Here is a 23536-nt window from a genome sequence, read left to right as displayed (position 1 = left end):
ATTTGTTAATAAAAAAAATAAAATTTACATGATAAACGAACGTGTATATATGCTTATACAATTTTTACATTTCTAAATTTACTTAGAGTAACGATCGTATTCGAATGAACCTGAATATGTATCTTTATTACGATGAAATAACTAAACATGTTTATATTTTCGCGCTTTTGAAAGGTGTCAAAGGATCGTATCGAAATCGTACCTTGTAAGAAAAATTCTTGTAAGAAATCTGTTTTTCAAAATATACGAAATGAGCTTGACATTCGAATTCTTAGATTTTGGATACTTTCCATCGGATCGACATCGAGCAGGCTTCAATGTTAATACATATCCGAAGGGATGATACTGACTACCGAAGCAGTTCTCAACGGACGAGTGTCAGGTGCGCATCCAAAGAAAAGAAAGGTTTCTTCGAGATGCTTAATTTGCGGTTTGCTAGTATTCGTGAAAATTTTAATTTAACGTCGATTTGTTTACTGTATATTAAAGTTTATAATTTAGAATTTTTATATACAATCGAGTGATTTCAAGTGATATAATAGATCGGTATAAGTTTTTATAGATGTAATTGTTAGCTATATTGAGATTAAAAAATTATAGTGATTTAGATAAGAAAAAGATTGTGTAATACTTTTGAACTACGTTAAATACGTATAGTGAATATGGAACTGGACATAAGAACTAAAAACAAGAGTATTTAAAATATATAAAACATATCGTTAAATCGAACGTTCACATAAAATCTTTTAACAATTTCACGATTGAGTTTATATTAAATTTAGAATAATTTGCTATTGAATGAAGATAGCAAAGTAAATAATTTGGAATTACATAACTGAACAGAAGTCAATTAAAATATTCTATGTCTACATATTTTGTTGCTACGTGGGTATGAACGGTAAGAATTCCATAATTAAACACATTGACTCTTTTTAACAATATGAATAAAAATGAACGATCATTAATGATTGTTCTCGACGTTGTATTGCAATTCTCTCCAAAAACTAATGAACTTGTATTAAAATAACTCCTGAATTATTCGTTTTCTCTCTTTCTTTTATGTTTTTTTTATATCATTGCATTTTCACAACAAAAATATTTTCTTTCATTTATAAAGATTTCGAGAAAGTGCATATTATTTAAAATAAATCGAAGAAAGGTGATCTCTTGATAAACCGAATATTTCTTTATTTTTGATCGTCATTTAAAATACAGTAATAATTTACGAGAGAAATAACATATAAATTTGTTTATCGATATCTCACGTACGATTTCGGCGTATACGCGAAACATCGATAAACAATTTAGGACGCGTTTTTTATTTTAATATTTTTCCACGTAGCCATATTAATTTCAAGATTTTAATTACACCTACGATAGTGTCAAAATCAACGTAGGATACATAAATTCGTCGTTTTAAATATACGTTTGAAATATATTTAATTTCAAGGTTTACGTCTCAAAATTTGTATTTCGATGCTGCAACTCGTTCGCAGATGTTTGACTTTTATTAATTTATCAACAGAATACATCTCGATGAGTTTTGCATTTTTTGATGATTAAAGATATTTAATGCTTTTTCTAATATAATGCTACATTGCTCGAGAAAGGAAAAAGATTGTTAATTGGAAAATATTTAAAACTATCATCATCAGTATTTCTCAAGAAAATAAAAATATTAATCTTTTAAAAAACATTCACACGATAATAAATCGTGAGGAACTAAGTCTTCGTCACGATTGACTGATAACGGAACTATTAAATTTGAAGGCTTACGTGTATTTATATATCTCTTTTATGAATATTTAAAATTTCTCATAATTCGTATGTACATTCTATGTTACTTGTATGTATACTCGCGAAACATGGTGACAGAAATACATGCGAAAACTGGTTAATCATATAGCTTATATACTTATTTATTATCGGACTACAGATATATTAGATATATAATAATAATAATAATAATAATAAAGAGAGCGCATCAGGCTACAAGTAGACATGAGAAATTTGAAGGCCTCTTTCTGTGGCTACTAGCGTCTCTTGTGCCAAGACGATAAATTCGGTAGTCGTTTGAACGATGAACGTAGTTAAGTTTCGGAGACAATAGGTCGTATGTATATAGATATATGGAAAGAAATATAACAATTTATTTTTATTAAATGTTTAAAAGAAAAATGTAAATTAATATTAAACTATCTAGTAAATATTTAAGACAACTCGATGAGAAAATTATTCTTCTCTAATGTTGTTCCTGAAGATCAGTGAGCACCAGAATAATTCAGATTCAAGGACGGAACATGAAAGTTTCCAAAAAATCATTAGAATGATTAAAATAAGTGACGATAGTCGAACGAGACACGGCACGTTCCACAAAACTCCCACGTCCGGAAATCTTTTGTAAATTGTATGTTTATCTAGACAGTGGGTACTTCGACGACCGATGCTATATTTATCAACGACGGTGCATACTGGCGCGAATCCTAATATTTAATATTATTTACGACGCGACTGTAAAAAGAAAAAAAAAGATTTCCAGTCACGCCAACATTTTTTGCGTTGGCGTTAAAACTACGATGTCTCGTTCGTGACATAATTTGCATCTCAAATAATATTGCCATTCAAGAAAATATTTATATGACATCGTCTTGTATTCATTCATCATCAATACTTTTCAAATTCTTGTCTATTATAATAATACGAAAATTTATTTAATATATAACGTTATCCTATAGTGGAATGAACTTTTGAGTGTTCTTATAATGTTTCTTGAGATAGTATATGCACCTTCTAAGTACTTATTTGTCAATAAGTAGTTGCAATACGTTTTAGGATAAATGATGTCGTTATAGAGAGACATATATGTAGATACGTCTGGCGCAAAGACCTAGGCCTAGTTCTTTCCGGTTTTAACCGATTTTACCCCTTCGGGCGACGCGACTATTTCTAGCTGCTTCTATGTAGATCTGCTTGTAAATCGCCGGCGAAACGACAAATTTCATTGTTTCATTATCTTTAGGCAATGGTCGTTCGTATCAGATGACCGTGGCTATTTAAATCGTTAAAAGATACGAAATGATCTTGAAGTATCATGACTAGAAATTCGATATTTCTGGATTCCAACATTCGAAGGAGCTACACGTATAAACGTTAATAGAGTTTCGAAATTCTATTTTACGATAAGATGAATGTGTACGCCAACCTACAAGGATTCCTTTAATTTCATTTCGTCGAAAGAACGTGCGACTTGTTTCAACTTTAAAAATCTTAATGCAATCTTATAATAGAATTAATAGAATAATATTGAAGGACATTTTATATTCGACAAGAAAGCTTATATTCCGATTCTTCCTTAAAGGTGCAGTATGTACCGTTTTTGGTCATAGCATGGTAGCTACATTATATCTTTTCGATATCTCTAAAGAATGGGATACATTTGCAAATGGTAGGTAGAATGAGCGATGGTCGTATTTCATCCTCTTATTTCCTAGAAACTGACAGCTATTTCACTTGTAATTTACAGATAAAGGGTAGCCTGACGTCACAATTTATTTATGAAATGGCAGGACTGTATGTTACTTTACTAAGCACTAAAATATTAATGTGCACTGTACTCCATCCTAACGATCGATTATGGTTGGATTTCGAACTATGCAAATGTCAGCATATCGAAATGTAAGATAATGTGCGATCGATTCTTTATGAATTATTTTTCTACTTATTCTATACCTTATAATTATATTTTGACTCATAGACCGAAAAGTTAAAATTTAAACGCAACGTAAAGGGATTGAATAATTATATGAAATCAAAAGGGAAAACGAGATTTTTCTAAATGGATAAAAGATGACCGTCTCTTATCAATACGAAGTTGCCAGCTCCACGAGCGGAGGATTTACCAGACTTCTGCTTATGTGGAGGGGTTCGCTCTACAAGCTTATTTACAGAGAACTTGTACTCTTTGTGATTATGTTCGCATCACTCTCGGCTATTTATCGTCATGCTTTGACCGATTTACAAAAGAGGTATACGCTTAATTTGATAGATTTCGACTTGCAATGAATAAAATTCTCTATTTCTTTTACAGGGAATTTGAGAAATTCGTAATATATTGTGATACGTTCATTAACTTAATTCCTCTTAGCTTCGTGCTAGGATTTTACGTGTCTCACGTAGCTGATAGATGGTGGAAACAATATAATGCGATACCTTGGCCGGATAAGTATGTTTTCAACTTTATTATTACATTTTTTTTTTAAATAATTCTTTATTTATTTCTAGGGTTATGCATCTAGTGGCACTTTATGTTAGCGGAGATGATGAATACGGTCGTATGTTGCGGAGAGGTCTTATGAGATATTTGAATCTCTCCCTAATACTTGTACTACGTTCCATTAGTTCGGCGGTAAAAAGACGGTTTCCAACTCTCGATCACGTGGTAGATTCCGGTAAAGTAAAATATCGTCTACAAAAGCGTTTTATTATTATTTCAGTAATTAATATGTCACAGGTTTCATGACTTCCTTGGAATTAGATTTATTTCAATCGGTACCAAGTCTCGAATTCAATACCTACTGGATCCCATGTACATGGTTTATCAATCTGTTGAAGGAAGCACGTCGAAACCATAGGTTGCCTGATGCGCAAGGTTTAAAAATAATTATGGAGGTTTGTTTACTTGGATTTCATTGATGGGAAGAAACGAATTTCTTAAAAATTATCAAGTGCGATCTAATTGTCGTCCGAGGAAAATTTTCTTTAAATTTATGATCTTCCTTACACGTAGCTACGCGTCAATATCGAGTATTTGTTTCGTCGAAACGCAAAGATTGTCACGCTCCATCAACGATGACTTTGTTTCTCAAGATTAAATATGAGCGATTTAATGACTTTTGCGATTACTTATCGGCTCAACTTCGTTTCTTGTCTTGGTAATGTCTCATATAATTGCATTAACAATTAACAATTTCTGATTCTAGTCCCGATAAATTCTTTTAGCAAAATAAGTATACAAACTCCTTCAAATTTTTCATACATACATATATATGTATATATACGTTGTAGGAATTCAATGATTTTCGCTCTAAATGTGGACTCTTATGGAGTTATGACTGGGTTTCCATACCTTTGGTTTACACGCAGGTCGTGACCCTTGCAACGTACAGTTTCTTTGCAGTTGCACTTGTTGGTCGTCAATATATCGAGGGAAATCAAAAACAATTTCAGCTAAAAGTTGACATATATTGTCCTCTATTTACGATTCTACAATTTTTTTTCTTCATGGGTTTATTAAAGGCAAGTACAATATGAATAATAAAATGATATAGATATTAATTTGATAATTCACTACAGGTAGCTGAACAATTAATAAATCCTTTTGGCGACGATGACGAGGATTTCGAATTGAATTGGCTTATTGATCGTCATGTCAAGGTAAGATCGTCATGTTTTTCGGTCATCAATAGTTTGCCTAGTTGAAAACTTGCGAGTGTTTGCGTTTGCTTTAGGTATCATATTTGGGCGTGGATACTTTGATGACTCGCTGTCCGCCTCTCGTAAAAGATATTTACTTTGATGCAGAAAATCTTATCTTACCTTACACCGAAGCAGCAGCAGCTTACAAGAGAAAGACTTATCGTGGCAGCGTTGCAGATATGCCGTGAGTTGGTTCTCGATTGTTTATTTTTTGACGTTGAACACGAGAGAAAAAAAATTATTGTAACATGATAGCAAAAAATTTTACAATGTTTAGGGTGCCAGAAGAAAAGCAAACAATGTTCTTACCAGGAATATTAGAAGAAGAGGAAGAACCCAGAAACACACCTCGTACGTCGAGTGCTAGTTTAGTAACGCATACTGACAGTCCAATGACTGAAAAGCGGTAAGGTTGAAATTAGTTAATTTAATTAATTTATCAAATATATATATATATTTTTTCAATTAATTTAATATGTGCATATGCGTGCATGCTTGCGTGCAGGATTAAAATGTAGATATTTTTTTATGGGCGAGCTTTAAAGATTTTATATACGAACTCTATTAAGTTAGATTCGTTTGTTTCAGCCAGATTAGCGGGTCACCTCAAACAACTCCATCGATGGTTAGTAACTCTAGTGAAACGGTTCTTCAATTAGATAATCAAGAACAACAACAACACCAACAGTGCGAAGTTGAGCAAGGCGATCAACAACGCAGGCGTTTGACTGGTGCGATGAGAAAATTTTCAGCTATTGCTAGGCATACGAATCCACGAGTTGAGTCGAATCGAAAGCCTTTCTTTGCAGCAATAAAAACACCCAAGATATTGCTGCAACCTTGGCCGAGTGCCACCAACTTATCAGGAATAAACCGTCATCGAGGTCCCGACACGCCCGCACCATTCACTGCTCCTAAAATACTATGCGTCCCACCAGCTTTACAGATTTCATTTACCGACGAAGTCAAAGATCAAGAGAATCGCGAAGGCTTTGATAACTCTGCTTTTTTTCATGAAGACGTTGACGATCGTTACATAGAGGATCAGGACGATAATACAATGGATAAGTTAAGGAACGTTAAACAATTTGAACGATTCGTTTTAGCGGATACTTCGGAATGTTCAGATGCGCAACTAGAAGCGATAGATCTACAGCGTTTCAAAGAAACTATAGAACAGAGATCAGAAAGCTTTTCTAACTATCTTCTTCAAAGACAACGTTCTTCAACCGGATCTAGCGATAAGAAGGGTGTTCATTGGAGAACAGATGAGAGACGACCTTCGTTGCTGGCTCGTCGGAAAACCATTCACAGCGTCCCAACTTCTCTGCAAATCATCATACCACAAGCAAGGAGTTCACCGAACTTAACCAATATAGAAGTTGAAGAGAAAAACGTAGAGAAGCTAGATACTCCCGATGAATCTGAAAAAGATACCATAGTTTAAATATCGATATAATTCATATATACTACATATTTGTGAGTATGATAAAATATTTCAATTTTGATCGGTTTTTCCCGCCATTATTTATCTTGTGCGACGTTTATATACTGATTTAAATAGGCTAAGTATTAATATTAATCTCTCTTCTTATAGCATTTGATACATTTGACGAATTTTCTGCAACATCATGGTAAATATTAATTCAGAGAAATGATCATGTTTATTTATTTTCTCTCTCTCTCTCTCTTTCTCTCTCTCTCTCTCTCTCTCTCTCTCTCTCTATACTTTTATTGTTTTGATAAAGGAGTAAATTATAATATATTTCATTTCAATGCGCTTCTAGATCATAATCAACATAGATAATAATATCTATAATGAAGATAAAACAGATTTGATCAAGTAATAAAAATATAATAATATCTTTAATGCACATATTTATGATATTATATTGCTATAAACCATGTTATGATGCTATAAATTTATTCGAAATTTGTAATAACATTTTAACGTATTAATTTATTTAATCGTTTTACTGTCGGCCAAGATTTAAATATTTATAAAGATATATTTATTAGTTTCCATCTCAGTATTATTATAAAATGACTGTATTATTATAAATTAATTATTTCTATAATTTGTATATGATTCAATTTATGATTTTTTAAATTGTAAACAATAACTATTTGGCGGAAGAAGCTGTGCGATTAATATATTCTATATTTGTTGAATAATAGTAGCATTTTAGAATAAATACTTATAATTATTTTCAAAACATTGGGAATTGTTATGTATATATTGTAAATATTAGACCCCTGAATGTTTCTTTAAACACAATAGAATATTTCATCATTGTTGATTAACTCCAAGCATTTATCTTCTTATTATGTTCATGAACCTTTTATGTAATAATAAAGGCATGGATTCTAATTTGATAATTTATTGTATGTATAACAATTATTATATAATAAGTGTTAGTAAATAAATAGTAGATGCAACCATTTTTGCATGCATTTTTGCATTGTTCATCATCCTTGGTTTTATAATGATTTACTCGAACTATGAATCCAAGTGTAATTCTTGAGCGATTTTGATGAACAAAATTTTATTTTAAAGATGAAGTTTTAAATAAGAACTCCGCTTTTTCAAATTTTGAAAAAAGCTTTATTTATTTTAAATCGTGTCAAGGAATGGTGTCTTTTCGAGAATAATTTTTGCATAAAAGTAAAGCATTTTCAAAAATTCGAAAAAGCGGATTCTCACTTAAACTTTCACCTTCAAAATAAAATCTTATTCATCAAAATCGGTCAAGAATTACGCCTAAACTCATCGTTCGCGTAAACGCTGTTTTCGATATTTTTCGCGAAGAAAATGTTTCGTACGTGGTATCTTTCGAAATTTCAAGCATAAGGGAAAATTCCTCATATCCTCACTACTGATTTTCACATAAATCTTTGAACGGTGTGCGTTTGTTTCCGTGATGGTTGTCTGTTTGTTGTGTAAACTGATGATGCTTTATTTTCTAATCCATTTCAAACGCAATGAAATGCATTTAAGGATGTTCACACGGAGAAGCTACGGTAATTCACTCAAGCATTTTAATGAGCTTTGAACAGATGATTCTATGGAAAAAATAAGGAAATATTTGTTTATATCAATGGAACTAAGATTTTAAGATATTGTTAAATTTTAGAAAAATTTGTAGTTTGTTTTATATATTATATACTAGAAACGCAGAAATCTTATAATCAATATGAAGTATAATGGTAAGTATCTAGATTCGTACTACAGGAATGAGATAGGTTCGAAACTGGATGATCAGTTTTTTTTTTATTCTATCGACGTAAACGAATATAATCAACTAATTTTTATTTTTTTTTTGCAATTACATTTAAATCTTAATTAAAATACAGGTTCACAAAAAACTAATTGCTTATTAGTTTAGAATGGATATTATCACTTTTATATTTATTTTTATATAGTGTAGTTTTACGGTTTTATATAAATATATGTAGAAGTTTTTATATATATAATTAATTATATATATATATATATATATATATATATATATATATATATATATATATGTATGTATATAAGTGATAATATATATATGTAGAATACTACGGTATATAAAAGTAAATATAAAAGTGATAATGTACATTTTAAACTAATAAGTAATTAGTTTTTCACATAGGTAATAAATCGATTTGTAAAGCCAAAAGAGTGAAATCTAAATGTAGAATAATAGGAACAATATTTAAAACTGGAAAAAGTAAAGATTATGTACATATGATGAGCAAAAAAAATCTTTTCTAATTTTTCAAAATCCTTGGAACGTAACAGTAAAACTATATATTTTAAATTAATAAGCGATTAAAAATGCATAATAGTTTTATATATTTCCTATACTGAAAATCGAAATTTTTTAGAAGTTCTTTCTTATTTGATAATGTAGTAATGCGTTATTATCCAATTTTTTATATTTATTCTCCCCACTAATAGTAGATATGTGTTTTGCAATGATCTGTACTAGATAGAACACAGTGGTAATATAGTTTTGTTCGAAAGTATATACATTTATCGATTATTTGATTAAAAATAATAATTAATGAATACATACTTACATATTATATATTTTTTTGATAAAATACGAATTCGTATCGTTCTATATTATTTACGGAGTAAGAATTCCCAGTGTTATTTTTTTATGGTTTCTTTATAGGAGTAATACATTTTATATTATTACTATTACACTACTATTATAATAATAATAATATATAATATAATAACAAAAATAATACATTAAGTAAAAGTAAAAGAATATACTTATATACATTATGTACAGTAGCGCTCAAAAGTCTTTTGACAAATAGTTTTTTATTCATAACATCAATTACATTAATGCTATTACATTATACATATATTAAGCATCATAATTTATAATTTACATATAGTAATTCATATTTATAATAAAAATATATCGTATTCAATTTAAATGAATATTATATAAATAAAAATTTACTTTATCACAGGTCATAAGTCTTTTGATATTATTATGTTTAACGATTTTACTGCAATTGCATAAAGAAAATAGATCATAATTATTTTATAAGTTAATGAAATACTAATACTTAGTTGTACATTCCTTTGCCGATAATACAGTCTCACATCTGAGCATGGATCTGATAAGTTCTACTATTTGATCCTGTGGAATTTTTATCCATTCGTTTTGAAAAGATTTTTATCCAAAGCTTTAAAAAGATTATTCTGATTTAAGTAATTCTGTATTCTAATATGTCTATCCTATTTCTCCCACAAGTACTCTATAGGATTTAAGTTTAGACTTTGACTAAACCACTGCGAAATGTTGATCTTCCTCTTTGTAAAATATTTTTCTATTAGCTTAACTCAATGTTTTTGATCATTATCCTATTGAAATATTCAGTTCTGTAGCATTTCTTTTCTAACATAACGTATTATTTATTTTCTTAAAATATCCCAATAAAAAAGTGATCAATTGTATCTTCTACATGGAATGAAGGACTGGCGCCCTTAGCAATCAATTTTAGCCTTCCTATTTTTTGCACTGATATATTTTTTTAATTCCATAATTTTGCTGTATTTCTCTAATAATTTGACGTGCAGACTTGCAGAGATCAGCGACTGAGGTACTTTTGATAATCTTATTGATTCTTATAGTTGTTTTACAAGGCTTTCCTTGACTGGATTTATGATTAACATTTCCCTGTACTTTATATTAATGATTATAATTCGACTGACCAGTCGAGATATACCAAAACAGCAGACAATTTCTAATTGACTAGGTCCTTCTTTTAAAATACATATTACAATCTCTTTAAAATCCATTGAATATTCTTTTCGATGTTATTTCATCATAATTTATTATATTAAAAGAAGTTTACAAGCGTATGTGTATACAACAATAATTATTTATTGGCAAGAATCAAAAATGTCAAATGACTTTTCGGCAATTGACAAAAAATTTTAATTTTAAAGAAATAGGTTTTTCAACATCAATCCGATATTTTCGAGTTGTAATGAAGAAAACCTCCGTATTGTACAAGGATTAAAGAATAATTGAGCCGAAAAACAGAGAAAAATAGCAGTGTTTACAAACGTTTACAAAGTAATGCGTGAAACTTAACGTCAAAAGATTTGAGAGCTATTGTACATCCTAGAATACATATGATGATGATTTATAATAACAAAAAAAGATCAAAGATAAATATAAATATGAGACTTAAAAGCGTGAATTCACAGCTAAACTACTAGATTATTTAATTCTAATTCGTACGAATTCGATTGTTATTTTACGCGTGAAAAGGTCTAACAAGCTTAAACATTGATACGATAGACAAATGATGGGAATAGTGTTCATCGCTTGCGTTGAGTTCATATTTTGTCCATTCTTGTGTGTACATACTTCGAACGAAAGGTGAATAGCCTTCTATATCTTTTATACGTATGTATTGCCATCTATATCTTAAATTAGTAAGTTTCATTGGATAAAGAATGTTACATTTATTTTCGAATTGCTTAATTGACCGTTTATTACTGTAGACGTAAATATATTATGTTTATTTAAATTCACTTGTAGATAAATGTGTAGAAATAGGATATATGTTTAAGATATATGAAATTTGATTCATTTTATTATTTATTTTCATTCAAAACTGACTATTTCGGAATACATAAGCTCCCTTGATTTTATTATTGTCTTTTATTATTGTCTACTTCGTGTGCAGATAATTAATTTTTTAAATCAAGGTAAAATGAATATTGTTTGTATTATATGCAGTGATTTATTAATGCCATCAGATGATGTGTTTTATACACCATGTGGTCACATTTTTCACTTTACATGTTTAATACAGTGGTTAGAAAGGTAGTACTTTTCAATTTTTTTATCACTTAAATACTTAAATATTATTTGTTGAATATATTTACAATAACCTTATATTTGTACATTTTTTTATATAGATCAAAGTCATGTCCGCAGTGTCGAGAAAAAACAAATCAAAATAAGATACATAGAATCTATTTTAATTTCTCTAATAATGATACTATTGTAGAGGATACATCTTTCTTGCAAGATAAAGTTGACAAACTTACATTTCAAATTTTACTTAAAGACAAGGACATTAAGCATTATACTGAGAAAAATGAGAATTTGGAGAAACAAAATTCTGGGTTAAGAAGTGAAGTCAAAAAGGCCGAAAGTGAAGTACGTGAGAAAGAAACTGCCATTCATGCATTAAAAGAGCAAATAAAGTACTTCAGACAACAATGCACAGAAGTGGATATTATTAATCAGGAAGTCATTAGGTTAAGGAAAAGAGTTGAAGATTTAAAAAAGTATGTTTTGTTTTTTCTTTTTCTATTCAAAAAATATTTATTTTAATATTTTGCAAATTTAATAAAGTTCGAAGTTTATCATTTGTGTTTTTTTAGTGTACAACTTTTAATGGATGCTCCTGCTGAGGAAGTAGACGATATGGTTTCTAAAACAAATGATTCTAGTACACTTATTACATATATATCTATAATGAAAAGGTATATCAGATAAAATATTGTAAAATATATTATAATATTAACAAATTCTTATTTTTAATCTTTTCTGGTTTTAGAGAAATGGCTAAATGTGTAACTAAACGAAGAGAGATGAGAGCTAAATTGCAAAACATACAGCAGGAACTCACTAAAGTTTCGATGGAACGTAATTATCTACTTGAAGAGCAGGAAAAACGAAAGTATGTTATATTTAATTAGTTAGATTAGCATAAATATTTTGATCTATATGTGTGTTTTTAGAAAGTTGGAAGAAGAATTAATAATATGCGAGAATGAAAAAATGGTATTACAAAATAAGCTTCAAGATATTGAAAATAATGGATATATCAAAACACATGTATCAAATATAATGAAAACAAAAGAGAGCTATTCGAATTCTATTAAAATATCTAAAGGAGAAATTAAATATACTGATCAGATGGGTGTCAAGAATGATACAAAAAGCTCTCTGAAAAGAAAAACAAATTTCATAATGGAGGTATCAAAATATATTTTTATTTTACACATTCTGTAATGTTATTCATGATGTATTAATCATTTATAGTCATGGTAGAAATTAGTAAAATATTGTTACAGGATATCAAAATAAATTCACCTAATATTCCAGTCCAATCACAAGGTATTTTAGCTTTAAAGGAACAATATACTGCACGACGAGCTACCAGATCTACGTTTTCTATTTTAACGAAAAAACCCAGACTTTCCCAAAATTCTGTTGTAAGTGTAACAGTAATTCTTAATTAATAGAAATTATGTCTTATATGTATTTAATTATTACAAATTTATTATTTTTAATTAATTATTATAAATTGTAATATATAGGAATCTGTAAAAAACGGTTCAATCACATATGATGGTTTTGGGGGTCACTCAAAGTATGATAAATTTCCTAGTCCTATTCAAAGTGCTAAATTAAAGAGAACGAAAGAGTGTTTGTCTAAGCCAAGGAAATCTAAACTTGACACAGGAGACAATAAAAAACTTAGTGATTTAATTGTAGATATATCATGATACTTGAATTAATCTAATATTCTATCTTTTATGATTATATTTATATTTTATAGTAATTTACAAGTGTATTAGTTTGTATATGTGCAGTACGCCATCTTTATTATTTTTTAGATTAGATGGATTTTATGTGATTATATTTAGTGAAAAGCCATAAAACAACTGAAAGTTAGTTAAAAGGTTATAATTCAAGGTGCTGATATTAACGAAGTTGAAAATAAGATAACTTATATAAATATATTTTTGATGTTATTATTCATATTTACTATTTAATATAGTCTTATTATAGTAATAAATATAATATATATAATAATGCATTGTATGAGAAAGAATTAATTTTAGAAATTGAAAATATTGACTTGATCATTGCCACATTGTAGATGATAATTATTCAATTATTTTACTACATGTCAAATTTCAAAAGTAACATGAAAATGATAAATAAGCTCTTCTTTCATATTCAGGAAAATAAAAAATATAATTAAACATGACAAATTCTCTCTCTACATACTATTCACCAATTTTAAAACCATGTTTTATGGGACCTCAACTCCTTTCAAAACACGATTTGGACGGTACTGATATAAGAGGTTATTTCAGGAATTATAGAAATGGGACGATTTCACGAATTATTGTTAGTGGTCATCGGTTGTTTCAAATTAAATCTTTAACGAATTAAGAAACTTTTTTTTTCCAATAATTCATATTTTCTTATATTTCTTATTTATTATAATATTTTTCATGAAGATACCATCGTATAGTTGGAATGTTTCAAAGAAATCCTACACTCCACGACCAAGTTCTATAATGACTTTTCAGGATCGACTCCGTTCTCTTGCATTTCCACAGAACAATATTTCTACCATTGATCCGATACTCATGAAAGGAGTGGACGACTTATACACAGTATTGATTTGTTCATATAATATTATTTTATTATAAAATTAATCATTTTTATTACATTTTTTAAGAGAATCTTTTTCATTATGTGTTATATTCACACTAATATTTATTTTTTTTTTTTTATAAAAAGGTGGTACAAGCTCATCGTGATCAATATAAGGATCATTCATCAAAACTTCATCCATTACACTTTTTCAAAACAAATAAGTACAAGTATCAGTGCGCATCAACGTTGATGCCGTCGTATTTAAAAAAGTATCCGACGTCATATACGAAATACAAAATACCTTCAATCCTTCCATTGACTTATGAAAGAAAAATAGAAACTCCTTGCATACCCGATTTGGTGCTCTCTGGCATTTACGATCGTTCAAACTGTATTATGTATAAGCGCTAACTTATTATATAAAAATAACACATACGTTAATATCTTAAAATCAATGGATTTAAAATGCTTCTAAGATTAGAACTTAAATCGAAAAGAGTGAGCAAAGTCCGGCATCCTCGCAACGAGTCGTTCAAATTCTTGAGGCGAAATACTTCCATTTTCAGAGAAATCCATTTCAGATATCATCTATAAAATTAAAATATAAGAATTTAAACAAAATATTCTAAGATCGTAAAAAGCGAAACTTTAAGAAATTCATTATATCACTAAGTAAGAGTTCATCGACACTTACCATACGTGCCACTTTTTCGGCATGTTCACGATCCATTTCATTCTTGATTTCTTCATTTTCATTAACACCAGTTAATCTTTGAATAGCTTCAATTAAATCGGCCAATGCAAGCTGATCATCGCCGTCGAAGTCTGAAAATGAATGCGTGACATTCTCGTTTATAAGCAATGTAAAGTGTGACTCGCCAATGTGTTCTACTTCATGAAATTAAATGATTAAGATAATAAATATAGCTATAGTATAAGTTCATCATTGCAGGTGAACAAAAAATCTCTCGAACAAATATTTCTTTTTTTAGGTACTAAGAGTTATTTATGTAATTATCAGTGCTAAAAATTCTTGTCTTGTTATAACTTTTGAAAGAAATAAATTTTTTCAATCCTTGAAGTTTTGCACAAATTGTGATGTTTTCTAAATTTATTTTTTTGATTATATAAAGTTGTGTACCATATAGTTGGAAAATTGCCTTTTAATATTTCAGACCAATTATCTGAAAAAATTCAAAAGTGCGTCCATTTAATTTTATAAACAATTTTATATTAAACATTAATAAAACAGTCTAATCGATTTTGCAGAATATTTTTGTAAGATGTGAAAAAATTTGGTTTAAAATCTCAAAAAAATCGGAAAGTTATTTTCAAAATGATGGCAATTTAATTATAAATACTTTCTATAAATACTTTTTTAAATTATAAATAAAATTTACGAAATTGCCATATTAATTCCATTAACTAACACTTTATACATAGCTTGAGCAATACATGAAGATGTTTTGTATAAAATTTTATATAAATTGAACAATTATTTTCAAACTGGCGTCTATTTTAGTATAAACGTCTATTTAGTATTAATATTAAAATATAGCATAGGTGAGATTATGCTTAACACATAAATGCAAATAAAATGAATATAAATGAGTGACAGAACTATATTGATCATATCTATTACGAAAAAGTTTGGCTTTTTCTGTTTTTCTTTTTTTTTTTCTTTTAAGGTATGCAATCATTTGAAAGTGCGTATCCACTCGTTGTACTCGTTACACATTCTCGTATTGTAATACTATTGCTTATTAATGTGGACGGTCAAAAGATAGGTTGTATTTTCCGTTTTTATATAGATACAAATGCAATGATGATATGTAATGATGATATACAACGGTGATATGATACTCAACAAATGTATATGCATCTTAACATTACAGTGGTCGAAAGTATTCGCGTTTATAATTTCTCGACAAATAGTCGAATTGCGGAAAAAGATGAGAAAATTAAAATAATTAAAGATGAAATAAAAAAAATTAAAGTAAGCGAATAAAGACATTATGTCTTCTTGCCTTCTTACCGAATATTAGAAATGCCCAAGCTGAACGAACGTTCAAAGGACAATTTTCCGAAAAGGCGGAGCAAAGGTCCAAAACGTCTTCGAAACTTAAGCATTCGTCTTGTTCCGAAGAAAATATCCGGTATATTGAATCGCGAAAAGGACTATGCTGAAAAAATAAGACTGTATTTTTAAATCATTGTTCATATATTTATCATATCTATCACAGATTCTCTTTATCTTTTTGTTTATATTTATATCTAATATATAGGATTATATATTCTATATTTAAAATATAAAAATAATATATGAGATATATATGAGACAGCTCTCTCTATATGACTATTAAATTATACGATTTATGAAAAATTGTTGTATACAAAAGATTTTTAATTTCAAGTAATATATAAACAAAATTATTAGTTTCTTCTTAAAATTATATGAAATTAATATGAAACGAATTATAAATGAATATACGTCTAAATGAAAATATCAAGATATGCTATGTTCACCTAGAGTTCTTAATCCAAATTGAATTTTATAGAGTGATCTTAATCATTTTTAGTAAGAGAAGAGTTAACGGCATGCGTATAAGAATACGTACCGCTATTTTTTTAACCGTTATTTCAACCTATATCTGTAATCGAATATATCATAATAATGGTATCATAAATTTTCATAGTTCTGTATTATTTGTAACAAGTAATAGGATTCTTTTTTAACCGAATGAAATCTATATCTATATTATTCGACAAATATGAGCTTTGCTATATCTTTAAATTGACATTATGAATACGTTTAGTGATTGACTTTAATCGGATGAAATAAAAATCAGATATGTCAACATTCTATTATTACTTACACGGACTTGAGGTAATATTTCATCTATTTGCTTCTTCGTAAAGCGATAATGTAAATTATCGTGCAAGATTCCTGGTGTTAAATTATTAAGTAGGTTGAAAATGCTAAAAAAAGTGAATAATGTTCTTATTTATTGATCCAAAAATATGTATATGAATAATACTTACTGATATATTTCAGATTTGCTCAAATATGATAATTCGACGTATTCTTGTATTAATTCGCTCGTAAGAGTATGATTAGAATGAAAGTTTCCCATGACTTCAGTTGCTCTTTAGTTTATCACATATACGTGAAAGAGAGTTATCATTTAACTAATCTGCACTCGGAAAATCTGTTATCAATATGCGATAATTTTATCTTTACGTTTCGCAAACATATCAGATTACGTTATTAAGTTTTCATCTTTCATTTTTATATTTAAAATGACATATATTTTATTAACTTGTAAATAATATCATGCTTATATTTTTTCTTATAATTAAAGAGAAAACGATCGTGAATAAACAATTAGAATGTTTTTTTCTATTTTATATATTTGAAGTTCATTCACTCATACACATACATAAATATTTGAAACTTTTTAAAATTTAATTATGAAATAAGTACTGTACATCGTAGCGTATAAATGGTTATATTATGGTCAAATTGATTATACGGGGAATGCATGGAATTTCATTATTGTCAAAATCATCAATAAGTGCGATCGACAATTGGAAAATCGATCAATGCTCGAGGGAGATGCGTTCATCTTGTTTCATAATCAACTGTGAACTTACGAGTGCAAAAATTAATTTTTCTTTAGTCGCAAATCTGGTAAAAATTTGACGGACAACTAGAAATCGTGAATCAGAATTGTTTCGCTATAATTTTTGTTAAAAATACAATTTTTCAATTCTATTTGAAGTTCCGCATGAATTATGACATTATCTAAATGTATAAATTTAGGTTTAAGGTGTACATTTTTTTGTAAGATTATAGGAACAAATTGATTGAACCAAATATAATAAAGTTTTATTTACAATTTGCGTATCATCGTAGAAATTGCTGCTTAAAATTTCAGACTGATCGCTTGAAAATGTTAAAAATGGCGTACATTTGATTAAAAATATTTTTATGTTAAATATTAACGAAATGGCCGACCTAATTTTAGAATTACAAATTTACAGAACATTTATGCAAAATGTTATGGTAATTTCTTTGTAATCTTAAGTGAATATCCTTAAGGGAATAGCCTTGTAATTTTAAGTGATTAGTTTCAAAATAATGCTTATTTAAATATGATAGTATAAGTGTTTTAAAAATGAATATGATTTTTGAGTAGAAAAAAGAAACGTTCTTTCACTATTTTTTTTTCGATAAATTCTTCAATAATTGAAATGATCTCATTGTTATGGTCTATATGCCCAGCATCTCGTAACGCCATCAAGAGCTTTAATCTGTCAACGAATTCGTCAAGATCATCTTAGCGTACGTATTCGGTTGGCATATTAGAAATATATATTAAAAAAAAAAGATATTACTAACTAGTTTTGTGACTGGTATGATAACGAAATTACACTTATATCCTTTATTTCCCATAATTTCTTTTATTTATGAAGTTTGATGTTTACACGTTATAATAAGTTCTTATATTTAAACAAATCCCAATTATCAATGTTATTGAATACAGAATTACTCAACATCAATTGATTATTATTATTGAAATGAACTTCATATATATTATTAATTTCTTTGGTTTTATTGATCAATATAAGTTTTAAATATATTTTGTAAAATGCAACCGAGAAATTCTTTAAATACATTGGTTTGAATAAATTAATTATTTACGATTTCGTATATTGTAGAGTAATTATTATAATTATGCGATTATGGTCACGTATATAATCTATTTTATTTGAAAGTTCGTTCATTAATAGACGTAGAAGTTGAATAGTGATGAAATAAACACTTCAACTCAATCGTTATTATCATCGTCGTTGAAAGTCTTGTGCCTTAATTTTTTTTTCTTTTTAATAATAAGAGTAGTTTTCACATTTACCAATTGTTTCAAAGATTCAGTTATTGGCTTATAATGAGTTTTCATTTTTCTTTTTAATTATTTTAATGCCTTTTATTATTTGATGTATAAAATTTTGGTTTTTTTTTTATTTTCGTTTTTTTATTTTATATAACGTTTTTCTATTTTCCATTTTCTTTTTACTTTTCTATAAAACTTTAGAATCAATACTTATACTATTTATTTTTAACTTTTTCATCGTACTATTTGTCATTTTCCTTAAAAAAAAGAAATTTTTTAAATAAATAATAAAGAAACATTATTTAGAAATAAATAATATTTCTCAACGTGATCGCATAGTAAATAAGTCTATTTTTATAGTCTTTTATAAAGAGCATCATCTTTATTTTTCACTAAGAAATCAAATTTTCGTTTTTAAAAGTGTGCGTGCATAATTTTTCATATGTCTACTGATGTCATAATGATATTACATGATCGTTATATATATGATGTAAATTGTTTCTATCTTTTTTAAAAGAATCCATGACCTTTTTTGGTAAAAATATACATTTTCCATAATTTTTGAAAGTGTACAGTTAAATATTATACATAATTTCAAGAATATTTAGTTAAAATTTTACTTAAACATTCTAAAAAATTGTGAAGTTACAATGATAGCGACAACAGTGTAGTTTGTTTGATAAAGTATACTCTAAAATCAAACAATAATTCCATAATCTAAGTTTTCTTTTCTATTTTATTTTGTTGCAACTATGTTATATATGCAACAATTATATGTGCGTACGTATATTTAAAGTTTGCAAGAAAACCAAATACATCTGTTGTGTATAAAGAATAAAAAACGGAGTATAAAAATTCGTGTGCAATAACCACAAAGAATTTCTAAGAAATAGAAGAAGATGCAATAATAGCATATTGATCAACATTCTACCATTATATTTTTTTAAGATAATGGAATTGCACCCATACTACAGGATCTATAGTAATTAAAACTAGAATAAGTTTTGGTCCGTTTACTTTATAGAAGCAACATTAAAAATTATTCAAACTTTTTTCTTTTAGATTATTATAATTATTATAATGTACTAATCACTATATCCATAAAAAATAACAATGATTGTGTGTAAAATAAAAAACAGAAGAAAAAAAATTGTTTTTCAACTCCCTGGCGGGAAATTAAACCTTGGTGTATAGCGTGATAGGCGGACATACTAATTATTTTTTTCTTTAATTATTTTTTCTTTTATCATACGTTTATTAATTGTCAGGTACAAAAAGTATTTTACAATAATTCACAAATGTAATAAAAGAAGATTATGAACGAAACAAAAATATAAATTTAGACTATCTTGTAGACGTAAGACTATGATAATTTTATAGCTTCACTCATTGCTACGATTTATATATAGGTATTAAAAATAATTATCTTTAACTACATCTAGTCACAGTAAAGTACAGAAAAGCAATCGTAAAAACTGTATTAATGATATTAGATTAACTTTAGATTATATATTTATGACGTGCATCCGACATATATATATATTCGATTTATAAATTCGATTCACATATGTGCACATATTACAAGCATGTCTATGCACATACTTATTTACACGCCTACACATATATACGCACATATACGAATATATCTACTGTGTAGAATTAGAAAGAAACGGTACATGGCTAAGAGGAGTACTCTGGAAGTTTATTTCATACGCACTTCACACTCCTATAATCCCTACTATTCGACTCTTACAATACTATCTGATATAGTAATAATATTCATGTATTTAAAGTTTATATTGAGAACAAACAAAAAAGCAAGAATATCGTTTCGTTATGTTAACTCTCTCTGATTCGAGATTACGCCAATAGTTTGATGTTCAATTCATCGCTCGCTTTGTCTCATTTGTTCTCAATAAATCTTATTTATTGCCTACGTTACTATCGTCAACTAATTTAATTAATATGTATGACTTCCTTCGTAAATAACATGATAGAATCGAAAATACCTATTAGAGGAAGCGTTTCTTTCTATTCTGACCAATTAGATCCTCATTCCTCCCGCAAGATTTCTTTCCAGCTATGCGCTATATGTACATATTCTGAAATTTATTTTAGCTGTGAATTTATGTAAATTTATAAATGTATTTATCTAAGAAAATAGAACTAAACAAAAAGTATGGAAGTAATAAAAAATAAATATAAAAAGAGAAAAAATAATCCTTGCTCCCCGGCGGGGAATCGAACCCCGGTCTCCCGCGTGACAGGCGGGGATACTAACCACTATACTACCGAGGATATGAATATTTTGCTATTATAATTTCTATTAAACAAACATTTTAAGTCTAAGTATGATTTTGTATTTTCGAAAATAGAGGATACTTGTATAAAACTCACGAGCAAAAACTTATCGCGATCGATTTATCTTGTTGAAAAATCCTTAAATATCGTAATTTCGTATATTCGTCGAGCATAATATATGGCACTCTCCATTGTATTTTAATCAATTCGATTTTCAGATCTTTAATTTTATTTGATTTTGTAAAAAGTGCATTTTTATCATCTTTGATTCTTATTAATATGAGCTCGTGTCGTGCATTGAATATAACATATTTATTATAACCTTTAAAAATTCTATTAACATGTTCATCGATATATAATAGTTGAACATGGTAACCAAATTCGTCTTATCAAGATCCTGTGCTGCTTTTTTCAACTCCTTGCTTTTATCGTTGTCGAGTGACAGATAGTGACAGATTTTTTAATGCCATCGTTATTTTTGCTACGATCGATTTCAATTCCATTTATTCTACATCGTATCTTGTTAAACATTGAAGCGATACCAAATAAAAGAGTTTATTTTTTATGGAAGACAGAGATCGTATGAAATTGACTTTATCTTATTGTCAACTGATTCACCTTTGATATATAGGAAATATTAAGATGATTAGATTTTGTTATTGTATTAATATTCGTATCATTTAAGTGATGAAATCACATACGAATTGTAAGCTTGAAATTCGATATTAGTTGTACGGTTATCGTATTTTAAAGATTCGACGATATTTAATGAATAGACCATTGTCATTAGATTGTTATTTCCTTACAATTGTTAAACCTAAAGATTTTAGCATTTTTACCGTTTAATTTTCTTGCAATTTTATTTTTTTTTCTTTGGACAGCACTTTCTTCTTCTTCGAAGAATTCCAATCAATCGCTGACGACTAATGTTAAAATTATTCGATAGTACTTATTTAGATGTTTTCATACTATTATAAATTAACATTTTCTCATGTGCAATCTTATCGTTACTTTTTCCTCACCAAAATTTATGAAATTTCCATCTTCAGTGATTACACGCTAGATTAATCGATTTATGATTCTGACGATTTTTGGAAGATACAATACATGATGTTCGGAGGCGTTTCAAATATCTTATATCCTGGTTCGACGTTTAAAAAAAATTCATGAATGATACCTGTGTATGAATGATGACTTGTACCATCTACTGGTTTTGAGCACTCTTTTTTTCAAAAATTCTAATATATTACCGATATTATTAAGTTTAGTGAAGTCTATAAAATATTTATATCTTATTTCACTTTTCAATGTATTATTGTTAAATTTAGTTTTAAAAACTTTCCGATATAATTATTTCTCTACTTTTATCAAAATAGAATCTATTGTTCGTTCGATTAAGGCGTGGAATTATGTTCGAAAATCGATTAAATCTAATTCATAATTTTCATTGCCCAAGATCCAATGGTGGGAAGAAATCGGACGTCAATTCTGAAGATCTGCTAGTTAACATGATGACATACGACATTTAGATATTGCGTTTAAAAAACTTAGAACACAACAGACCACAACTACTCGTATCGTAAGATTGATAAGATACTTATAATATTTTTACGAATTATACAAAAGAATTCTACAATATCTTTATCGAATAAATTTGATTAAAATATTTTATTAATTCCAATGATGGGTGATTTTAAATTACCGGAAGGATCAGAATATTCCACTGTATCTTCCTCTTTGATATTTATTATTCAATTCGGTCTATTGTTATCCAAGTTCACACTAACGCATTTATTAAGTTTTATAAATATAGATAAATTATTTCTCATGAAAACGCTTTTAAAATTTGGTATATTTCGGCATGCTCGTTTCAATTGAATATTCCAAAACATCTCATTCTTTTCCAATAATTTTCGTTTATTTATCTCTTTT

At 28.1% G+C, this 23536-nt stretch overlaps 3 protein-coding genes and 1 non-coding gene across 6 annotated transcripts; 2 read left to right on the top strand and 2 right to left on the bottom strand.

The window, feature by feature from the left end:
- Nucleotides 1–237: 237 nt before the first annotated feature.
- Nucleotides 238–7919, top strand: LOC124425860 (bestrophin-4-like). 3 transcript variants are annotated; one of them, XM_046966845.1, is made up of 13 exons: nt 238–898; nt 3359–3445; nt 3524–3675; nt 3755–4025; nt 4088–4222; nt 4282–4448; nt 4511–4668; nt 5065–5295; nt 5353–5433; nt 5508–5659; nt 5753–5881; nt 6064–6954; nt 7073–7919. In XM_046966845.1, the coding sequence occupies exons 4-12, from the start codon at nt 3847–3849 to the stop codon at nt 6920–6922; spliced, it is 2091 nt and encodes a 696-aa protein (XP_046822801.1). In that variant the 5' UTR covers nt 238–898; nt 3359–3445; nt 3524–3675; nt 3755–3846; the 3' UTR covers nt 6923–6954; nt 7073–7919. The 3 variants fall into 3 exon arrangements, with proteins under 3 accessions (XP_046822801.1, XP_046822802.1, XP_046822800.1); XM_046966846.1 differs by having other exon boundaries at nt 238–382; nt 6064–7919; XM_046966844.1 differs by having other exon boundaries at nt 6064–7919.
- Nucleotides 7920–11457: 3538 nt separating this feature from the next.
- LOC124426106 (E3 ubiquitin-protein ligase TRAIP-like) lies at nt 11458–14404 on the top strand. The gene is made up of 7 exons (XM_046967393.1): nt 11458–11825; nt 11921–12295; nt 12392–12493; nt 12568–12690; nt 12752–12989; nt 13088–13228; nt 13334–14404. Exons 1-7 carry the CDS (start codon nt 11713–11715, stop codon nt 13520–13522), a joined length of 1281 nt encoding a protein of 426 aa, XP_046823349.1. The 5' UTR covers nt 11458–11712; the 3' UTR covers nt 13523–14404.
- Nucleotides 14405–14740: 336 nt separating this feature from the next.
- LOC124426107 (calcium and integrin-binding protein 1-like) lies at nt 14741–17586 on the bottom strand. The gene is made up of 5 exons (XM_046967394.1): nt 17451–17586; nt 17285–17387; nt 16444–16591; nt 15103–15233; nt 14741–14996 (listed from the first exon to the last, which is right to left on the bottom strand). The coding sequence occupies exons 1-5, from the start codon at nt 17540–17542 to the stop codon at nt 14886–14888; spliced, it is 585 nt and encodes a 194-aa protein (XP_046823350.1). The 5' UTR covers nt 17543–17586; the 3' UTR covers nt 14741–14885.
- A 3943-nt stretch (nt 17587–21529) lies between these two features.
- Trnad-guc lies at nt 21530–21601 on the bottom strand. The gene has a single exon. It is a non-coding gene; the product is annotated as a tRNA-Asp (tRNA).
- Between the last annotated feature and the right edge of the window lie 1935 nt (nt 21602–23536).

This window comes from Vespa crabro, chromosome 8 (genome assembly GCF_910589235.1).
Source record: "Vespa crabro chromosome 8, iyVesCrab1.2, whole genome shotgun sequence".
NCBI classification, from domain to species: Eukaryota; Metazoa; Arthropoda; class Insecta; order Hymenoptera; family Vespidae; genus Vespa; species Vespa crabro.
Note: the sequence above shows the minus strand (reverse complement) of the source record. Positions and strands in the feature narration are given on the sequence as shown.